The sequence below is a fragment of the Podarcis bocagei genome (assembly GCF_964188305.1).
Source record: "Podarcis bocagei genome assembly, chromosome: 3".
Lineage (NCBI taxonomy): Eukaryota > Metazoa > Chordata > Lepidosauria > Squamata > Lacertidae > Podarcis > Podarcis bocagei.
In genome coordinates, this window is record NC_138127.1 from 106,531,097 (window position 1) to 106,552,172 (window position 21,076).

The following is a 21,076-nucleotide window of genomic DNA, read 5'->3' on the forward strand; positions in this document are numbered from 1 at the left end:
ACCACTGGTCCTGTTAGCTAGGGATGGTGGGAGTAGTAGGCCAAAAACATCTGGAGGGCTGAGTTTGCCTATGCCTGGCTTAGAGACAGTTATGGCTGAAAATGAGTATAAAAATACTGATCCAAATGGTTTCTCCCAGAAGGCAGGATATATTTAGAAAGTGTGGGGAGGGAGGGAGTCAATCTCCAGGAGTTGGTAACACAATGATCTAATCTGCATGCGTAAATCAGTTTGAGTGCGAATTCCTCACAAATTTCATAAAATAAATGACACTGGAAAGGCAGACAAGAAAGATACAAGTGTAGCAAAAAAAGTCTTTAAATATTTTAATTGAGATCATTTACGCTACACCCACAAATCTAAAAGCAAAGTTGATAGCTATTTTTCCACTGCAGCTTTCCTAAAACAGACGAATAAACTTCAACCCTTTCCCCACTCTCTTTTTAAAATTTATTCCCCTCTCTGACAAAAGGCCGTGTAACAGCGTTTCCAGATTCTGTACAGAAAACGGCAAACATTCTCCAGCATGCGAGCGCACGATTTCCCCCAGATGCTCCCAGGTTTGGTTCGCTTGAGAAATGAAAACTCGGAAGCAGCAGAAAGCCCACATTTAGGAATGAGATGCAGTTACAACTTAGTTTGTAAATAGTTAACAGACACGGTGTGGTACAGTAGGCTACAGTGGTTCTACTCCGCTGCACAAAGATCTGCTAATATACTGGAGTTTTCCTGCTTTATAAAGAAAAGCACTGCTTTTTCTTTTTTTTCTTTTGCAAGGCTTAAGAAAGCATCAAGGCGCCATTATGACATTAAATATCAGAGATGGAGGAGACAATAAACAGTAGTGCACTTGAAAACAAGATTGCCACATTCAAGAAAATGCTCAGTCCCAAATACAATCAAACTGCAGCCCTCCCTGCACAGGTGCAATGCCCACTACTGAATTCAACTCCCAACGTGCAAAATCAAGTCATTTTTGGCAAACTGTGTACACACTTGTGGGGCTGTCCTTGTGCCGCTGAAGGGCAAGGTCACTACATCCAGGCACCCCAAGCCGCACGGGAAACAGTAAAGCTTGGGTACAATCAGAAATGTTCAGCGTTCGATGCAAACAATCTACGACAAAAGTGTTTCCCTTTGGAAGGTTGACCATGGCTTCCTACATTCTACCTTTCTCAAGAGCATCCAACAGAATAATTAAGATATGGGAGACACTGGCTGGAGGTATGGGTAGCAGGGGTAGCTATAGGTTTCTGTCTGGCTCATGCTCTGGCAAGTAGGACTACTTAAAAGGCTTTGCGTTTTGAAGGTTGCACAAGCTCCCAAATTTAAGAGGACTGGCACCAGGAGTTTGGGAAGCCTCGAGCAAAGCTTGCAGCAGGCATCCCTTTTCTCTGTTTTCACAGTAACTCACTAAGCCTAAAACTCATATCATCCATGGACACAAGTGAAAAAAAGTGCTTGGCTCCATCATTGCCCAAGTCTTTCCTTCTTCCCCGGTCCCAGGAACCCAATGTGAGACCTTGCCTTCCTCCACTGCTATCCTGATCTTCCTCTGGCAAAGTACAGTTGGCGACGCAGTGAATTTGGTGAGTTCTCCATCAACATTCGGGTCTGGGCGCTTGTGCAACCTCACACAATTTCAAGCGTTAGCCACACCAGCAGGGATGTATCCAGCTGATACAACCATAGCAAAGCAACGTGGGCCAAATTTAAAGCTCTCGAGCATTTCTGCTAAGCACATTAATTATTGGTGGGGGGGGGGGGAATTCTATGTCCAGCAAGGGCACATCACAATGCCAAGTACTTGAAAAGTAAGCAGATACCTGGGCCTCTTACTGTGGAACAGCAGAGGTTCAGAAGAATATGGATTGATCCAACGAGTTGTTTCCTAAACGCGTGCTAATTTCAAAAATCAAGGTAGCAGAGTCTTCTTGAATGCCAGGATGAAGCCGTAACTTCAAAACATTTAAAGAGGGGGACTCGACAAAGTGGAAATCGGGACAGGAACACATCTGCAACATGACGAGAATCTGACACCTATCAATCACAGCAAGCTCACCAATTTCTTCAGATGTAAGCATTCAAGGAGGGAGATGTACAGCTAGACAGTTAGGAATCCGACTACTCAAAAATAGCTTTTCTCTGTTTTCACAGTAACTCACTGAGCCCATAACTCATCAGAAATAGGTTAAAGATTTGGGGTGGCGTTAAGCTATGCTTTACTCAAGAGCAGACCTATTGAAATTAATGGTCTTAACTTGGCTGTGCTCATTCATTTCAGTGGGCCTGCTATGAGCAAACGTAGCTGAGTATCATTCTTGGTACAGTAGTGAACTTGAGAGAAAAAATTATCAGTAGCATAATTTCATGTCACCCGTTGCAACAGCATCAAAGAAAGAAAGAAAGAAAATGCAGCGTTACTGCTTTAACTGGGTGAAAAATAATCACTTCCAAAAACAAGTAGGCAAGCAGATTTTGGTGTCCTCACACCAATTTTCAACCAACACCTATGTATATATACAGAAAAATAAAAATGGGAGAGGGGATTTACGACAGGTCCAATCATTAGGAATTGTGATTCTGTGAAGGCTTTTTGGAATACACCTGGAAGAATTCCCAACCATCTCCCAGGACTACAATTCCCAGGATTCTTTGTAGTGTAGAAATGCACTTGGAAAAGATGCCTTCAGGGGAGTCCCGGGCAATCCCAAGATCCTTTGCCCCAATGAATCTCACATGGGCGTCTAACAACTGGAATCAACATGATTAATGCTTCAGCTGGCAACATTCACCAAACAGTTTCAAAACCAAGCAAACAACATGAAATAATAAAAATAAAATAATAATAATAATAATAATAATAATAATAATATTACAGACTGTATGTACAACTCCCTTTAACAAGATACTTAAAAAAATTAAAAGCACCAAAAGATTAGCTGTTTTCAAACAGTGCAATCGAGATTAAGAACCATACAGTGCCAGCCTTCAAAGATTATGAACGAGCTTTTAAAAAATCCTTTAAGAATAAGCACGAAGAAGAAGAAGAAGAAGAAGAAGAAGAAGAAGAAGAAGAAGAAGAAGAAGAAGAAGAAGAACTATTTCAAAACCAGAGAAGGGACTGAAACTGAAACCAGTTCTGGAATTAGGTTTGATCTTTCTTAGGCCTCCAGAAACTGAACTGTGTCTGTAAGTAAAAGGCGAAAGATTTATACAATCTGAAGAAACCTGTGTCTATAAGGGCTTCCAATTCTCCTCAAGTTTATTGCCCAAAACCTAAAGAGACTGGGAACATAAGGATGATGCTCCATAGATTAGGGCTGAAGCAGAGTGGGGACAGAGCTAGGATGCATCTAGGGCAGGGGCAAGGAGCCTATGGCCCTCCAAAGGTTGTTGGGTTACAGTTCCCTTCACCTCCAACCACTGGACATGCTGGCTAGGGCTAATGGGGCTTGGGGAGTCCCCCTGGAAAGACACAGGAACCCCATCCTTGGGGTGGGGATGTCTAACGGAAGAGAACACAAGCTGAAGCTAACAGCAAATGCACTCAAACTGAGCATCCTTTTACCCTGAGATTTTACTCTTTCCCCTGGAAAGCAAACCACTAACACGGCGCATTTTCAACCAGGTCTGTCCCTTTTACACTGCAATGTGATGCAAAGCCAAGGGAAGGTGTCTACAGGCCTACTTGTCAAAGACTTGGAAGGTGCCCAGCCGCTCTGAGCTCCCCCCTGCGGCTTGGGGGAAGGTAGGACTGCCTTATCCTTGCACCAACCCAGATAAGAGAAATCCCTGCCTCTCCGCCCAGCGCTCTGTCCATGCCAAAAGACCTGGGATGGAGTGTTCATTGCAAGCACCGACAGGGGCTGTAGCTGGTTAGCCCTGGATGTGCTTGCCCTCTCAAAGAGGGACAGAAATGTGTGCTATTGGGAATGGCAATGGCACTGTCCCTAAGTGCAGGGATTCCTCCCCCCCCCACCACCAAGAGACAGAATGGGGGAGATATGCAAGTCAGGTAACAACTGTTGATTGCCTATTCCAGATTTAGAATACCCGCCCTCCCGGGCAGCGGCAAGTTCTAAAGAGGAACAAGTTGTAACCTCTCCAGGAAACACTTTGCCAAGCTCAGTAAGTCACAGCGGAACCTGTATTTCAGCACCATAAAAATATTGGTTGGCAGTGAACCACCGGTTTCGCAAAAGCGCCTCGTGTCAGATCCAATCATCTTTTGCATCTGTTGGGGTGGGAGGGAAGCCCTGACAGCAAATGGCTGAGCTGATGCGGCGACGTGTTCAGCTGCCCAGCAAACCTTTGGTGTCCTGGTTCTGTGAGGGAAGCGAGAGTTGTCAGTTTGGCTGGGACCCATGGCAAGAGGAGGCAACTATCCAGAGAGGGGGCTTGAGGAATTTCACATCGCTTCAGATGAGGAGGGGCCATATGAGAGGGTTAAGAGATCAGGAGTCTGCAGGAAGTGGGGTGGAAGCAGGCCGTAAAAGCATTTCAATACTAGGAGGCAAAACAGCTGTATAGATGGTAGTCAGAAAAAAGCATCTAGGCCACAGCCACCTGAAAAGGGTGGCAAAGATTTTAAGCCACAGGAGGAGCTATAATATACATAGATATATATATTCAAACCGCACAGCCAAAAAGCACAGCAATGTTCTCCAAAAGGCTTTGACTCACTCGAGGTTCCACAATAAGACGCGACGGCAGCGGCCACACCAAGCGTTAGTCACGCATTGCCAAAGGATGAGCAGGTGCAAAGACACACACAGCAGAGGAGATGGTTATCTGGAGATCCTGACTCCATGAGCAGGCCTTAGATCCACAGGATCAGAGAGGAGAGCTCAACCCACACCAAACTGACTGCACGTGCGAGCTAAGCTGAATACAGACGACCAGCTGGGAACGGCAAGCCTAGCAGATATTCAGAATCTATCCTATTCAGAGTCTATCCCAGACAGCAAACACAGGGGCTTCCCTGTTCAGTTTGGCTGGCTGGAATTCCGTTACTCCACTTGGAAGCTTTTGAATCATGGGCTTCATGGCCCACAGAGCAAGTCTTAAGATTTCATGGCATTAGGATAAGGCTTTGCAAAGCACACTTGCCATCATGGCTTAACCTCCGTTTTCTTCCTCTTAAATAACATAGGCAACAATCAAGTTCGGGAGATTATGGAGCTATGGTCTTGGCATGCTTCTTCCTACATGGGATGCCTGCTTGATCCTCAGAGCTGAGATCCTCACCAGCATTCACAAACCCTTTGTGCCCTCCAGAACTGCAATTCCTAGGGGGTATGATGGGAGTCCAAAACATCCGGAGGGCACCAGGTTGGTGAGGGCTGGCTTGAGGCAGGTAGGTCAGCCGCTCCTGGGAGCAAGCGAGAGGACCATCAGTATGGATGTTTCCTCCGCAGCAGAAACATTCCCTGGGGGTTGTTCAGCTGCCCTGTCCCTTTGGAGCAAGGATCCTGCTTGCGCAACAGGAACCGCCCTCCCGGAGCCCTTCCTAAATCGGATCCCAAGGCTTGGGGGAACCCCTAGGAAAGATTCAGGAGGCATGCGGGGGAGTTCTGCAACGTAAGCTGATATCCAAAGCTGCACTCGAGGAATGATTTGCTTAGCACCTATCCTGTAAGAATGTAAGAGCCTGATGGACCAGGTCAATGGCCCATCTAGTCCCACATTCTGTTCTCAGTGGCCACCCAGGGGCCCGTGGGAAGCAAGGAAGCAGGATTCTGAATGTCACTCGCTTTGGGAGAACAGCAGGAAGGGCTGTTAGCCTCACCTCCTACTTGGGGGCTTCCTGGAGGCATCAGGCTGCGAGAAAACAGGACGCTGGATGAGGTGGGTCTTTGGTCTTCTCCGCTCATGCATTTATGAAAAGCTGGCAAGCCATTCTCACTTTCCACATGCAGGGCTTAAGAACAAACTCTCCCCCAAACACAATGGGCAACCTTCCAATAACACCGCCCCTCCCAATACCGTGAAGTGGTACAGTCCTTAAAGGGCTCTGCCATACACTTTATCTTGAACCCATTCAGCTATCCAAACTAAGATGTCAGGATGGTGTAGGAAGCACCCAAGGAAAGTGGTGGAAAGGAGTCCCTGCCTTTTGCGAGAGATCCTCTCCACGTTTACCGTCTGTGTGCCTCAATGCCAAGCACAGAAAGATGCTATTTGGATTTGGGATGAAGCTGAAGCGCGTTGTCTAGCCCAGGAACAAAATGAAAAACTAAAACCCATGTGCTTGGGAGAAGCAGGATAGACGCGTCATCAAGACAGCCTTTCTCAGGCCACGCAAAGAGCGCAAGACGCCCGCCAAGTCCTGAATGAATGAAACCTCTCTCAAGCCAAAAGACCAAAAGGCACCCCCTGCTGAATGCCACACGGGGGATGAGGTTCGGGAGCGGCTAGCGCTGACACTGGAACTGTACACACCATTTATTAGAGGCGGCAAGAGCTGCCGGGAGAGGACAGTCAGCTGAATTAAATCAAGAGTCTTCTCCTGTAAACAAAAGAGAAATGGCGCCATTCCAAAACAGGAGGGGGAAGGTGAGAGAGGGGGAGAAAATAGTGTCAAGTGAGGAACTGAGACGCAATAATAATAATAATAAAGACAACGGAGGGTGTGTGGAGGGGGAGGAATGTTCGACTCGACTGCACCAGAAAGGAGCTCGAGCGCATGCAAGTCTTGGAGGGTTTAGTGCTTTATAGTGTGTGGGGGCGACTTGCCCGACAGAGAAAGGGGGACATTCTGGCCCGCGGCAGGGAGCCTGGCGCAGCCTCAGGGGCTCTCCGGCACCCCGTCTTCCTGCGTGGTGTCGTCCGTCTCCAGCTCGGCCAGCTGCCGCCTCAGCAGGTTGACTTTCACCTGCAGCTCCTTATTGTACTTGATGATGTTGATCATTTCTTCGTAGGATTCATCCAGGAATTTGGACGACCGGTTCCAGCGGAGGAAGACACCTGGTGTGGGAGAGATTTATTTTTTTGTCTCAGACAAGTGAGAGATATGGAATAACACAAGAAATGGAACGTGCCGAAACTTTCGACTGTGAGCTTAAAAGTCTTTGTACTGTGTCTTGGGGCACAGGGGTGAGGGAATGGAAGCAACTGGAGGACACAAAAAATAGGTAAGATGTAGAAACAGCAATCTGGAAGACCAAAAGATGAAGACCAAAACAAAAAAGGGAAAAAAGGTTGGAGACTATAGTAGGCTTAGTTTCCTGTATAGTGGTACTTCAGGTTACATATGCTTCAGGTTACATACGCTTCAGGTTACAGACTCCGCTAACCCAGAAATAGTACCTCGGGTTAAGAACTTTGCTTCAGGATGAGAACAGAAATCGTGTTCTGGCGGCGCTGTGGCAGCAGGAGGTCCCATTAGCTAAAGTGGTGCTTCAGGTTAAGAACAGTTTCAGATTAACAACAGACCTCCGGAACGAATTAAGTACTTAACCCAAAGTACCACTGTAAAAGGGCTTCTGGTTTTTTAATAAATGTATATTTCAACATTTACATGCCTCCTTTCTGAGTGGCACTCTTTCACATGTCAATTTCTTTGAGTATACAACAGCAATACAGTGGTACCTCAGGTTAAGTACTTAATTCATTCCGGAGGTCCATACTTAACCTGAAACTGTTCTTAACCTGAAGCACCACTTTAGCTAATGGGGCCTCCTGCTGCTGCCGTGTCACCGGAGCACGATTTCTATTCTCATCCTGAAGCAAAATTCTTAACCTGAAGCACTATTTCTGGGTTAGCGGAGTCTGCAACCTGAAGCGTATGTAACCTGAAGCATATGTAACCTGAAGCGTATGTAACCCGAGGTACCACTGTACTTGGGAAAGTAATTTTGTTTCAGGAGACCAGATTGCTACTGCTATTAACAAATGGCATTTAGTGATTTTTGTGTGTGTTTTAATGGATTGTGGCTTTTTTGATGTATTCTTCTTGACCAGTTTTTATCGTAAGCCACCTGTGCAAATGGTGATCTATAAATCCCCTTTCATTCACATTTCACCATTAACAATAACCCTGTAAGGGTGAAAGACAGTGATTGGTGAAAGGTCACCCAGCGAACATTATGGCTGATTGGGGATTTGAATTCGGGTCTCCCAGGTCATAGCCTGAACACTCTAACCACAATGTCCTCCCAGGCACTTTATCTGCTCAAAATCCCCTTTGCACAGCTGGTTTTCCCGCTAGCAGAGGGTGAAAAGGTCATGCAACTTTTCTCTTGCAGTCCAAGAAAATAAAGGCCACGTAATCATTGAAACATGCTGTGCCCTGTTGCCAAACCTGTGATGAGAGGAGGAAATGGAGCAGAACCTCTGGTGGTGAATGTACGGGAATGTGACTCCAAGAGGAGGCAATCACTGAAGTGAGAAGCGCTTTGCACCTCTACACCGTTCAGAACAGAAGGCTGGGTGGGCATCTAATCCTGGCATCCAATGAATGCCCCTGGGTGGGCAAAGGCAGGCACACTAGTGCCCAGGGGCAACATGCTGGCATCTTATTTATTTACATTTATTTATAAAAATATTTGCATACTACTGTGTCATTAAAACCCGCCACACATACTGGAGCAGTTTAAAGCAACAAAAGCAAACAATAAAACCATAAAAAGCTTAAAATAGACATCAATGAACCGTTGTGTATTATTAACTGCCTGCATAGGCCTGGCAGGATAGACGAGTTTTAAGCAGGTGTTTAAAAGCAGGAACAGAAGGCACCTGCTGAATATCTAGTGGCAGAGAGTTCCAGAGGACTGGGCCGATGACACAAAAGACTCGGTTTCTCACTGTTGTCAAACGAGCCTCACCAACTCAGGGAATGACCAAAGGTAGATGTTTCTGTGATGATGTTAAGGCACGGGTGCCTGACTATGGCCAGGAATATCTTCCTTTCACAAAGAAAGGGGGCAGCTAGCACACCAGTCTAAGCAGGCAGAACGTGCTGCCAGCCACTGCCACCACCTGGGCATCCGCAAATTGCACCAGATCAAAGAACCTCTCTACGACCTACCTTCCCAGAGCTGCAGGCTCTGCGGTGCCACAGAAGGCCAGATGACCAGGCTATTGGCCTCAAAGAGGGGGTTCTTGAATCTGTTGAGCTCTTCAGGCCGATTCACCCAGGACCACAGGGACATCGTCTTCTGGGGCAGCTTGAGCTTACACCTGGCAAAGAGACCAGCCGTCAGCCACATGTCTTTTGAGCATAAAAAACATCAACTCCCTTCACTAAGTCAAGCCTGAGGGTTCAGAAAACATGGGAGTCACCTGCTTCTTGCCAAATCCTTCCTCTAATTTCTCTGCAAATTTGCAAACAACCTAGAGGAAGATGGATGTCTCACACACACAAGAGACCTTCATGCTGCCTTTGCCTTAATTCCCATGGAAACTAACAACTTCCCAGCATTATCTAACTGAGCAGCAGATGAGGTAGAGGCACAGAGAATCAAGGGGGCACCAAGTGAAACTCTGGATACCAACCCTGACCCCGGGGAAAACGGTAGATCACGTGCTCCTGAATAAGCCAAAGGCAGGTGTGAAGGAACTCTTGCAGGGGCCAATTAAGAGCAAGCCAGTAAAGCCCGTTTTGCAAATGCAGAAATTTAGAAAATGCGCCTCTTTGCTACTCTGTGCAAATAAACGTGATGTTTCAGCAACACTGCCCAGAAACATGATGCACAGCTTCCCCCTTGTGGTGGGAAACTTAAGCGCATGTGGATTAGCAGGTTATTACACAGTTCAAGGTCACCTCTGAGATATAAACACGGAGGGTTTGCACAAAAATCCAGGCCCACACACTGCTATGATTATTTATTTCATTTGTATATCACTCGGCGGTTCACTACCTACTAGTCACCCGATATCCTACAAAGCAAAACTCGAAACTAGCTCAGAAGCTCATTTTTTTTTTAAAAAAAGGAAGATTACTGTATGTAAGCAATTGATTAATAAATCAGTGATGATCATAATTACAGTGGTACCTCGGGTTAAGCACTTAATTCGTTCCACAGGTCCGTTCTTAACCTGAAGCTATTCTTAACCTGAAGCACCACTTTAGCTAATGGGGCCTCCTGCTGCCGCTGCACCGCCACTGCACAATTTCTGTTCTCATCCTGAAGCAAAGTTCTTAACCCAAGGTACTATTTCTGGGTTAGCGGAGTCTGTAACCTGAAGCGTATGTAACCTGAAGCGTCTGTAACCCGAGGTACCACTGTATTGACTTATTGATTGCCTTTTATGCCACTGCCAAGAGGCTTGTAGATTCCTCATTATGCGCCTCATCCATATTGCACAGTTCAACTGAGACTGCCTAGACCCCTACATCCCTTTGTGTTTTCTCATCCATGATGCAGAGCGCAACTGAGACTGCCTAGGATGCCGACAGCCCTCCCTCTCTGCCTCAGGGAACCCCAGAAGCGAAAAGCTCACCTACCTTTCGCTTTCATTGTTGCCCAGGAAAGTGCCGAACTGGGAGGCATACGAATGCTCAAAGAGCATGATCAGGAAGTGGTAGTTGAACTCGAAGGAGCAAGGGAACTGGCGGAGGATCTGCCAGACGCAGTCCAGGAAGAGAAGGAAGACGGGGGCCTCCCACTTCTGCTTGCTGTTGGAGTAGGCGGACTGGGCACAGCGCTGCTGGAATGGGTGGCCGGCCTGCAGGGGCAAAAAAAATAAAAATAGAGAGAGGGTCTTCTGTTAGGCAGAGCAAAGGGCACAGCTAGGAAAGAGTTATTTTAAAAATCTGTAACATAGCAAGCCTGTTGTCTTTGTCCACAGAGTTTTCTTGGCAGGGATACTGGAGTGGCTTGCCGGTTCCTGCTCCAGGTGGGTCACATTTGGTCAAAACTCCCCACTATGACCTGTCTGTCTTGGGTGGCCCTGCATGGCATAGCTCATAGCTTCTCTGAGTTATTCAAACAAAGGTGCATATAGTTAAAGCTATGGTTTTCCCAGTAGTGATGTATGGAAGCGAGAGCTGAACCATAAAGAAGGCTGATCGCCAAAGAATTGATGCTTTTGAATTATGGTGCTGGAGGAGACTCTTGAGAGTCCCATGGACTGCAAGAAGATCAAACCCCTCCATTCTCAAGGAAATCAGCCCTGAGTGCTCACTGGAAGGACAGATCATAAAGCTGAGGCTCCAATACTTTGGCCACCTCATGAGAAGAGAAGACTCCCTGGAAAAAAAGACCCTGATGTTGGGAAAGATGGAGGGCAGAAGGAGAAGGGGACGACAGAGGACGAGATGGTGGGACAGTGTTCTCGAAGCTACCAGCATGAGTTTGACCAAACTGCGGGAGGCAGTGGAAGACAGGAGTGCCTGGCGTGCTCTGGTCCATGGGGTCATGAAGAGTCGGACACAACTAAACGACAACGACAACAACATGGCAAGTGTAAAAAACAAAGAATTCTGATGGAAAGAGGCACCGTATAGTAAGTCTTTTTGCTGGGCTGCAGAGAGGATATTCTATGCATAAGTAATGGGTTAAGTCCCACAAGGAGCTTACAATTTAAGTCCGGGGAGCAAACAGAGGCAAGGTATGGATTCATGAGTAACTGGAGGAAGAATGTGCATTTATTTCAATTGCAGGCTTATTTATAGTAGGATACGGGAACTAAGGGGTTATGTGATGGCTGATCCTTAAAGTGGCCACAGTCATTCTGCTAGAAGTGCAAGGATTTCTGCTTCCATCATGGAACTTCTCCCTCTCTCCCTGCACCCTCCGCAGATCTGCTCTGCAGAACTGGGTGAACAACCAGAATAGATTTAAGAGGTGCATGTGTGGAACGGATTGGAGGAGTTTGATTCTGTGGCCAGAAGTCCTTCTGCTAGTAGAGCGACTTCGTTGGATATCACCCTTGATGGAAAAATGCCCCAGAAGTGGAAATATTTGTAAGGTTTGTTCAAAGTCATAAGGGACGGTGACAGCTAAGTGGAACCTCCAGAGTAAGAAGCAGTGTACCACAGAACATCAACTACTGGGGATCAAACAGGAAGGGATCTTAGTTCACCCCCCCCCCTTTGTGAACATTCCAGAGGCAGCTGACAGCTGGAGCTACTTAAAGAATGGAACTCGCTCCAGCTTGATGCAGTCATGACCAATAACTAGGATGGCTTTGGAAGAAGGATTAGGCAAATTCATGGATGTAATAATAATAATAATTTATTTTTTATACCCCGCCCATCTGGCTGGGTTTCCCCAGCCACTCTGGGTGGCTTCCAACCAAACACTAAAATACAATAACCTATTAAACATTAAAAGCTTCCCTGAACAGGGCTGCCTTCAGATGTCTTCTAAAAGTTTGGTAGTTATTTTTCTATTTGACATCTGGTGGGAGGGCATTCCACAGGGCGGTTGCCACTACCGAGAAGGCCCTCTGCCTGGTTCCCTGTAACTTGGCTTCTCGCAGTGAGGGAACCGCCAGAAGGCCCTCAGTACTGGACCTTAGTGTCTGGGCAGAACAATGGGGGTGGAGACGCTCCTTCAGGTATACTGAGACGAGGCCGTTTAGCTCGGAAACGTACTGGGAGCCAGTGTAGGTCTTTCAAGACCGGTGTTATATGGTCTCGGCGGCCACTCCCAGTCACCACTCTAGCTGCCGCATTCTGGATTAGTTGTAGTTTCCGCGTCACCTTCAAAGGTAGCCCCACATAGAGCGCATTGCAGTAGTCCAAGCGGGAGATAACCAGAGCATGCACCACTCTGGGGAGACAGTCTGCGGGCAGATAGGGTCTCAGCCTGCGTACCAGATGGAGCTGATAAACAGCTGCCCTGGACACAGAATTGACCTGCACCTCCATGGACAGCTGCGAGTCCAAAATGATTCCGAGGCTGCACACCTGCTCCTTCAGGGGCACAGTTACCCCATTCAGGACCAGGGAGTCCCCCACACCCGCCTGCTGTTGACATTTCCATTCCACCTTAAGGAACAGGCATGAGATTGTTGCATGTCACATGTCTGTTTACATTCCAGCACAGCTTGCTGGGAACTTCCGTTTGTGTGTAGCTTTTGCTTTTGCTGTTCTCTCTGACACGACATGTTTCTTTGTTCTGATTTATGTTTAATAAATCTGTAGTTAATGTATGACTTCCCAAGCCTCACGCTTATTCTGTGTGCGCAGCACACTCTGCTAATAGTGTGCCCTGGCTTCTGAAGTCCGGGTTGCTGATTTACGTCGGAGCACGGGCTGAGGGATAGAGACGGCACAGCTGGGGGTTGTCAGCTGGCCTCCCGGCTCTCCGCATGTCGACAATGGCTACTAGCCACAATGGATGTGTTCTTCCTCCGTTGGGGGCAGTATGCCCCTGAATGCCAACTACTAGGAGTGCCAAGTGGTGAAGAGTCCTGCTGCATTCAGGTTTTCATCAGGGCATCTGGGTGGCCCCTGGGTGGCAATGGCACGCTGGACTAGCTGAACCTTTGATCTGATCCTGCTGTCGGGTTTTTCTTGACAGTCTTCTGCAGTTAGCGCTTCCTGTCCATACACTAGTAGCTCCCTGCTGTGCCCCCCCCACGTCTTTTCAATTTATGAAGCAGGTCGTGCACTTGCTAGCTAAACGTGCGCTTATATGCATCCGAGTCGTTTCCCCTTACAAGCCTCTGTTTTGACAGATTAAAACTTCAACCCAGACGTGCATGGATGCGTCTCGTGCTGGTCGCTTAATGTTTTGTTACAAGGGGCAAAAAGCGAGGCGCTTCGAGCTGACTGCCGCGAGTCGGCAGTTGCTCGGAAAGGAGGGCCAGCGCAGGGATGCAGGCTGCGGTTTTCCAGCCGGTGATTGTTTTGCAAGAAATGTCGCAGCACATCTCACCACGAGCGAATGCACCGGAGGGGTACAGTCAAGCACAAAGCTGCCAAGCGGGCAGGAGGGAGGTAACTGTGGCATGTTAAATTCAAACGCCAGTAACTCTTCGGGATCAGGGGCTGGTTAAGAAGAAGGAAGCCCAGCGTGGGGATAAATGGACTCTTCTCCCAATTGTGGAGTCCCCAAAGGATCAGTGTTGATACTTGCGTCTTTTACCTTTCGCATAAATAATCTCTTGAGAGTCCCATGGACTGCAAGAAGATCAAACCTCTCCATTCTGAAGGAAATCAGCCCTGAGTGCTCACTGGAAGGACAGATCGTGAAGCTGAGGCTCCAATACTTTGGCCACCTCATGAGAAGAGAAGACTCCCTGGAAAAGACCCTGATGTTGGGAAAGATGGAGGGCACAAGGAGAAGGGGACGACAGAGGATGAGATGGTGGGACAGTGTTCTCGAAGCTACCAGCGTGAGTTTGACCAAACTGCAGGAGGCAGTGGAAGACAGGAGTGCCTGGCATGCTCTGGTCGATGGGGTCACGAAGAGTCGGACACGATTAAACGACTAAACAACAACATTCTGGTCAGTGTACTTCTTACTGTGGGCTCCTCACCGCATCCAGGAGCTAGCAATTCGTCAGTTCTTACCTGCAGCCACTCTCTCTCAACCAGAGCTTCAAAACCGCGGATGGTCCTGCACCTGGGATCTAGGATGATCTGAGCCAGCGAGGTCACCTGTAGTGTCGAATCTGTGCCTTCAGTCCCATGGACCAGGACAGATGCTCCCTCCCTAGGAAGGAGCCAGAGGAATGTTGAAAAAGGGAGGCAAACATACTGAGCTGGCATAGGCATAGACAACATACTGCAGGGGCGGAAACACTTTTTCAGCCTAAGGTCCATGTTCTCTGGCAGGAAATCTTCTGGAGGCCAGAGGTGGGCAAGATCTTACCGGATGCCCCAGAATAACAACCCCCAATGGTTGTTAGCCAAATTTATTGAGGAGACGTTTTGGTTTCTCAAGGGCTGTTGCCCACAATAGGTGGGCAGAGCCTCCACATTCCAGCGTACCTCTGGATATCAGTTTCTTCGAGAAAAACAACAGGGGTCGTAACCGCCAGCGAGTTTCCTGGAAAATTCTGCTATGAATGCAATAAGAGGACTAGATGGACCTTTGATCTGATCCAGCAGCAATCCTCTTCTTAGGTTCTTTATTAACGTTCTAAACAAGCAAAGCTGTTTGGAGCGGCTCATTCCGTTAAACTGCAGTTCATCTCGAAAGCCCCAAACAAATTCAGACCTGAGGACTGGATGCCTTATACATCCCTGCCCAGCAACTGCACTCCTCAAACGGGGCACTGCTAAGCGCATGACATGCTCCCCATGTGCATTTTTAGAGTATGCACCAGAAATGGGGCTTTTAGTGTTGCATCTCCAGCCTTCCGGAATCAGTTGCAAACCTAAGTTAGACAAGCACCTAGTGTTTTGATATTCAGGCAACCACTGAAGCCCTTTTTTGTTTGAAAACGCTCTCCCCGAAGTGTGACCCAATCATTTTACGGAATAAAAATTTTGCAATTGTAGAAGCGTGTGGTTTTTTTTACGTTTAATGGGCCTGCGACCTCCTGGATCTTATCCTACTGCATACCACTTTGGTGACAGTGACGCTGCTAGTAAACCTGCAAAGAAATAAATAGATAACCGGAAGGTGGGTCCCACCTGTCGATGCACTGAGCAGCCAAGCAGGCAGTGGTCAGGATCTCCTTGATGTGAGTCAGCCAGTTGGAAGCCTCCAGTTTGCTCAGCCAGCGGTCCATGTTGTGCGACTGGTCATTGCAGGCCTCCACCAGCTTGATGAGGCTCTCTTGCAGAATGTTGTACCTGTGGGGAATGTTGTACCGGGTGAAGGAACAAGAATGACCACAATGAGCCTGCAGAGGGATCTGGCTGTACCTGGAGGGCTGAAATGCCCCAGGGATCTACGGCCTTCCTTGTTATAGCAAAACAGCTTTGGTTCGAGACCTGCTCCCTCTGACCTACAGGGCTGACATCAGATGGAGCAGAAAAAGCCCAGGGAATGACTCTGCGGCAACTCTGCGTTTTCCAAGTACACCCTGATCTATACTACCTGGCTTTGGTCACTGGTCTACTAACTCCATCTTATCTACGCAATACCATCTTATCTACGCACTGAATTTACAAAAAGGAAGCAAGCAGGACAAGAGCTGGAGGCAGGCTGGATAGCAGTGTGCAGAACAACGACAGCAATGCCACAGCTTATCCCCAAGTGGAGCTAACACTGAATTGTGCCATGGCATCGGCCAAAGCATGGCAAGACGCACAGCCTTGCTGTTTGTGTCTGGGGACTATGCTTACCTTTGATTCTGTGTGTGAATGCACATATATAATACACATCAGTGGTTTGTCTATTAGGACGAAAGGGGCGCTGCCCAACTAATCTCAGCCTGCCTTCTTATTGACAACAAGTCTAAGAGGGTGGAACTGCCTGGCAGCTTCCTCTTCCCCTGGCTCAGTGTTGCCTTTGCAGAACTGAGCCAGGGCTTTTTCGGTCGTGGCCCCGATCTGGTGGAACGCTCTGTCGCAAGAGACTAGGGCCCTGTGGGACTTGACATATTTCCGCAGGGCCTGCAAGACAGAGCTGTTCCACCAGGCCTTTGGCCAAGGCGCAGTCTGTCCCCCTCCTTCTGCAATCCTATAGCACTCTAGCCCAATGGTTGCCATTAATTTGATTTTGAATTGATTTTAGAATGAATTGATTTTAGAATGCATTTCAATTAATTGATTGTAATTTTATGTAAACTGTGTTATTTTTACTGTTGTTAGCCGCTCTGAGCCCGGCTTCGGCTGGGGAGGGCAGGATATAAATAAATTATGATGATGATTATGATGATGAGGTGGAGGACGGGGACACAACGTCTTAGTCAGCTCTGGCTTCATCAACCGCCAGTCTCCTTGCCTTCTGCCCTACCACTTCCAAGGGGCAACAGTCTCCAACGCCCACGTGGAAACACAGCAAACCAGATGGGATCCTGGCGGTTGCAATGGGTCTTCCCTCCCAATACACCCCCCAGCAACGGGAAGGGAAGAATCTTGGAAGAGGGCATGTGAGGTGTGGCGTGCACTACAAAGATGCAATTATTTGTTGCGTGCACTTATTCTTATTAGCTAGAGGATGCAAAGGTCCATATAGTTAAAGCTACGGTTTTCCCAGTAGTGATGTACGGAAGTGAGAGCTGGACCATAAAGATGGCTGATCGCCGAAGAATTGATGCTTTTGAATGATGGCGTTGGAGGAGACTCTTGAGAGTCCCATGGACTGCAAGAAGATCAAACCACTCCATTCTGAAGGAAATCAGCCCTGAGGGCTCACTGGAAGGACAGATCATGAAGCTGAGGCTCCACTACTTTGGCCACCTCATGAGAAGAGAAGACTCCCTGGAAAAGACCCTGATGTTGGGAAAGATGGAGGGCACAAGGGGAAGGGGACGGCAGAGGACGAGATGGTGGGACAGTGTTCTCGAAGCTACCAGCATGAGTTTGACCAAACTGCGGGAGGCAGTGCCTGGCATGCTCTGGTCCACGGGTAGCGAAGAGTCGGACACGACTAAACGACTAAACAACAACAACATTGACTTGGGGCTGGGGGGTCAAAGACTTCACAAGAAAGGGGTGATCAAGGAGGGATTTCGGGGAAGGAAGATGTGCAACGGCCTGGGCTTAGGATACCCTCTTTGCAGACCCATTAGGTCTTTATAACGGAACGTTCGAAAAAGTATTTCATGGCAGTGAGAATGAACACCGTGACAATCCGTGGGGCTGAGCTTTGGCTAGGTTCACATTCACATCACAGATGCAGACAAATTAGGGACTGGGCAGCAGATTCATCAACCTGACAATCTCAGCTACTAGTCCTCAAGGGGCTCCGCATAAGGGGGATTTATAAGGGACAGAATGCACGGCACCTCCCCTTGACTGGCAGAAGCTTGTATTACGCAAATACAAGCAGAACCGTGCAATTACACTTCATTTTATGTAACTGATACAAATCAGCAAAACAAAAAGGGCCTTTTCTGCGGTGGCTCTGTTTGTGGAATGCTCTCCCCAGGGAGGTTCAACTGGTGCCTTCCTTATACGCCTTTAGGCGCTAGGCAAGAACATTCCCATTCAGCCAGGCCTTTGGCTGACTGACGTCTGACGCCCTTTTAAATGTGTTTTGGAAGGGGGTGTGTGGAATTACTGGTTTGCTTTTGTTCTTATTTTTATTATGCATCTTGTCTTTTTTATATTGCAATTTTATGTTGTGCAACATCCTGAGGTCTACAAAAGCAGTATACAGATTTAATAAATAAAAATAAATATCATAGAATTTTGGCTTTTGTGGGTGACATTCCCCCCCCCCCTTAAGCCAATGGCCTGTGGTTTAGACAGAGACCACTGCATCCAGTCGACCCAGCACGTTCCATGGCTGAGCACAGGTTTGTAACTTCTGCCCGGAGGTCTAAAGCCACCTCCTCTCTCCTGCGTCCAGGGACTGGTCACAGGACATTTAATTGGCTATGAATTGGGACACTTAATGTCCTTTGATTGGATGCCCACAGGGCAGAAGGGGGAGATGGAGGAGAGGACAAGAAAGCAGAGCAGGAAGGATCTTAATTGAGAGAAGCAAACCTTGGTGAACTCAAGGTTTGTCAGCTGCAGCAGCAAGAAACAGGGGCAATGAACTGTAAAGCACGAAGGCTTACGGGGCAGGATTTAAAAGGAAGCTGACAGGAACCTTCAGTGGAAATGGATTTCGGAGCTCTCCTTTACTGGACACGCTTACTAGGATGAAACCAATTAAAAGAGGAGTCCACGAAGGTGCTTCTCCCAAAACTATAACCAAGAAAACCCCAAGCCCAAGACGGCTGTCAGCAATCCAAACACAAAAGAGGATAATTCTCTCCCCTCTACCCACACACTTGAGGAAACTTATCGGGGAGAGTTCCTTTCTTTAAATAGAAAAGAAAATGTTGCAATTAAGAATGGGCAATCATTTTAAAAAGATATCAACCAAGAATTGCGTAATTTCTATATGCACCCAGAATTTTATTAATTTTGCATTAGTTTTGTTTTATATTTTTCCTTCCTGTTTTTAATTTGCAAAACTGGTTTTTAAAATGCCCTCACTCATCTTCTCCAAGAGTTGAAACTGCACCTCTGCACAAAATGTGATTTTATTTAGAAATAATTTATCTTCTATACTTTTAGAAATATTACTTCACAAGTGAAGAACCTGGCATAAACTTTTCAGAATCTAAAAATTCCTGCTGGGAGGCTAAGGGCAGTGTTTGCAAACAAAAAATATACAGAAATAACCAGATCTGCAGTGCTAGATTAACTCTTCCAAAATCAACCGAAACAAAACTAGTACAGTCAAACCTTGGCTGTTGTATAACTTTCTTTATGTATGCTACAACAGCAGCAAGAATTCTCATTGCAAAGCACTGGAAGACACAAGATCTACTCACTCTGGAAGAATGTCAAATGCAACTAATAGACTATATGGAAATGGCAGAAATGACTGGCAGAATCCGAGATCAGGGAGAAGAGCTCGTGGAGGAAGAGTGGAGGAAATTTAAAATTTATTTACAGAAACATTGTAAAATTTTTGAATGCTGATGACGTTGAAATGAATTGATGGGGTTCTAGCAACAAGGTAAAATGTAAGATGGGGATGATATTAGATAAGTTAAATTGGATATGAATTTGCTGAACTAAGTTTAAAAAAAAGGGATACAAAAAAGGGAGGCGTGAGGAAGTCAGGAAAATAAGTTAACTAAAGAGAAATTTAAAAAGAGGGACTTTTGTTTTCTTTTTATGTGCTTTTTTCTTTTTTCCTTTTATCTTGTCCTTTTTGTGTTCAATGTTTGTATTTTTGTATTTTGTAACTTTGTATTTTTCTGTGTTTTGTATTTTCTTTGGATCTCCTTATTGATAAAACCTAATAAAATATTATTTTAAAAAAACAAAAAACATTGGCTGTTGAACGTAATCCGTTCCGGAAGACCATTCGACTTCCGAAACGTTCAACAACTGAGGTGTGGCTTCCGATTGGTTGCAAGAGCTTCTTGCACTCAAGCAAAAGCTGTGTTGGACATTCGAGTTCCAAGGAACATTCGAAAACCGGAGCAATTACTTCCGGGTTTTCGGCGTTCAGGAACCGAAATGTCTGAAAACAGAGCTGTTCGAGGACCAAGGTTTGACTGTATGAGGGGTTTTTTACATAAGCCAGTAATTCTGAAGCCTGTGCAAAAATATTCATATTTCTTGGGGCCATGGGAATCCAGTAATGAAGAGGCCGCTGTTACTTTCTATTTTATGCAGAGCTTCCCTCAACCACTATCTGAAACCCTGCAAAACCACCCTCTGGTTCTAAGGACTGGAAGCTTGATTTAAGCAAAAATGAGAGCCCAAGCTCTCAGTGTGCCATACTAACAAAGTGGGTTTTGTTTCTGTTTTTTTTTAAAAAAAACAATTCCACACCACAGTGCAATCAGGCAATGTACAATCAGGCAGCTGAAGTTGCCTAGACACCACACTGCCTGTCAATTTACAATAAATTTGAAGCCAGTCAAATAAGAGACATCAGACGCAATCCTTTGGGAAGGAGGTTCACATGGAATGCTGCCATGATTCTTTTGGTGCCCAGTGGATCTGAACTTTCAGATTTTGTACTCTCAGCTACCTCGAACAGAGAAATAAATGTGTTTGCGATATCATCACAGGCTGCTTTACGAACTCGGTAGACCACAGAGACAACCCACTCTGGTTGAGTTCACTGGCCCTGTGCAAGCATTGGACTGTAAAATATCCCACCTTAAAATTTTGCTACCCCAGCCTTTCTCCAAAGAGCTCAGTGTGGAGTGCACACATACACCACCTTTGAATCTCCTTAAGCCTCATGCAGTGATTTTAGAGGCAGGCATAGGCAAACTCGGCCCTCCAGATGATTTAGGACTACAACTCCCATGATCCCTAGCTAACAGGACCGGTGGTCAGGGATGATGGGAATTGTAGTCCCAAAACATCTGGAGGCCCAAGTTTGCCTATGCCTGTTCTAAGGGATGCGGGTGGTGCTGTGTCTAAACCACTGAGCCTCTTGGGCTTGCCGATCAGAAGGTGGGCGGTTCGAATCCCCACAACGGGGTGAGCTCTGTCCCAGCTCCTGCCAACCTAGCAATTTAAAAGCACACCAGT

At 46.8% G+C, this 21,076-nt stretch overlaps 2 protein-coding genes across 2 annotated transcripts in view; both read right to left on the reverse strand.

Annotated features, from left to right (window-relative positions):
• The window catches only part of LOC308584069 (L-threonine 3-dehydrogenase, mitochondrial-like), a 201,235-nt gene that overhangs the window by 36,475 nt on the left and 143,684 nt on the right, over nt 1-21,076 (reverse strand). The window lies entirely within an intron of this gene.
• The window catches only part of MTMR9 (myotubularin related protein 9), a 32,525-nt gene continuing 11,760 nt past the window's right edge, over nt 312-21,076 (reverse strand). The window contains exons 5-9 of the mRNA XM_081187130.1: nt 15,539-15,798; nt 14,471-14,612; nt 10,451-10,671; nt 9,032-9,183; nt 312-6,969 (exon numbers count right to left, since the gene is read on the reverse strand). Of these exons, the coding sequence (XP_081043256.1) occupies nt 6,791-6,969; nt 9,032-9,183; nt 10,451-10,671; nt 14,471-14,612; nt 15,539-15,798 (954 nt within the window). The 3' untranslated portion in view covers nt 312-6,790. The remainder of the gene's footprint in view (nt 6,970-9,031; nt 9,184-10,450; nt 10,672-14,470; nt 14,613-15,538; nt 15,799-21,076) is intronic.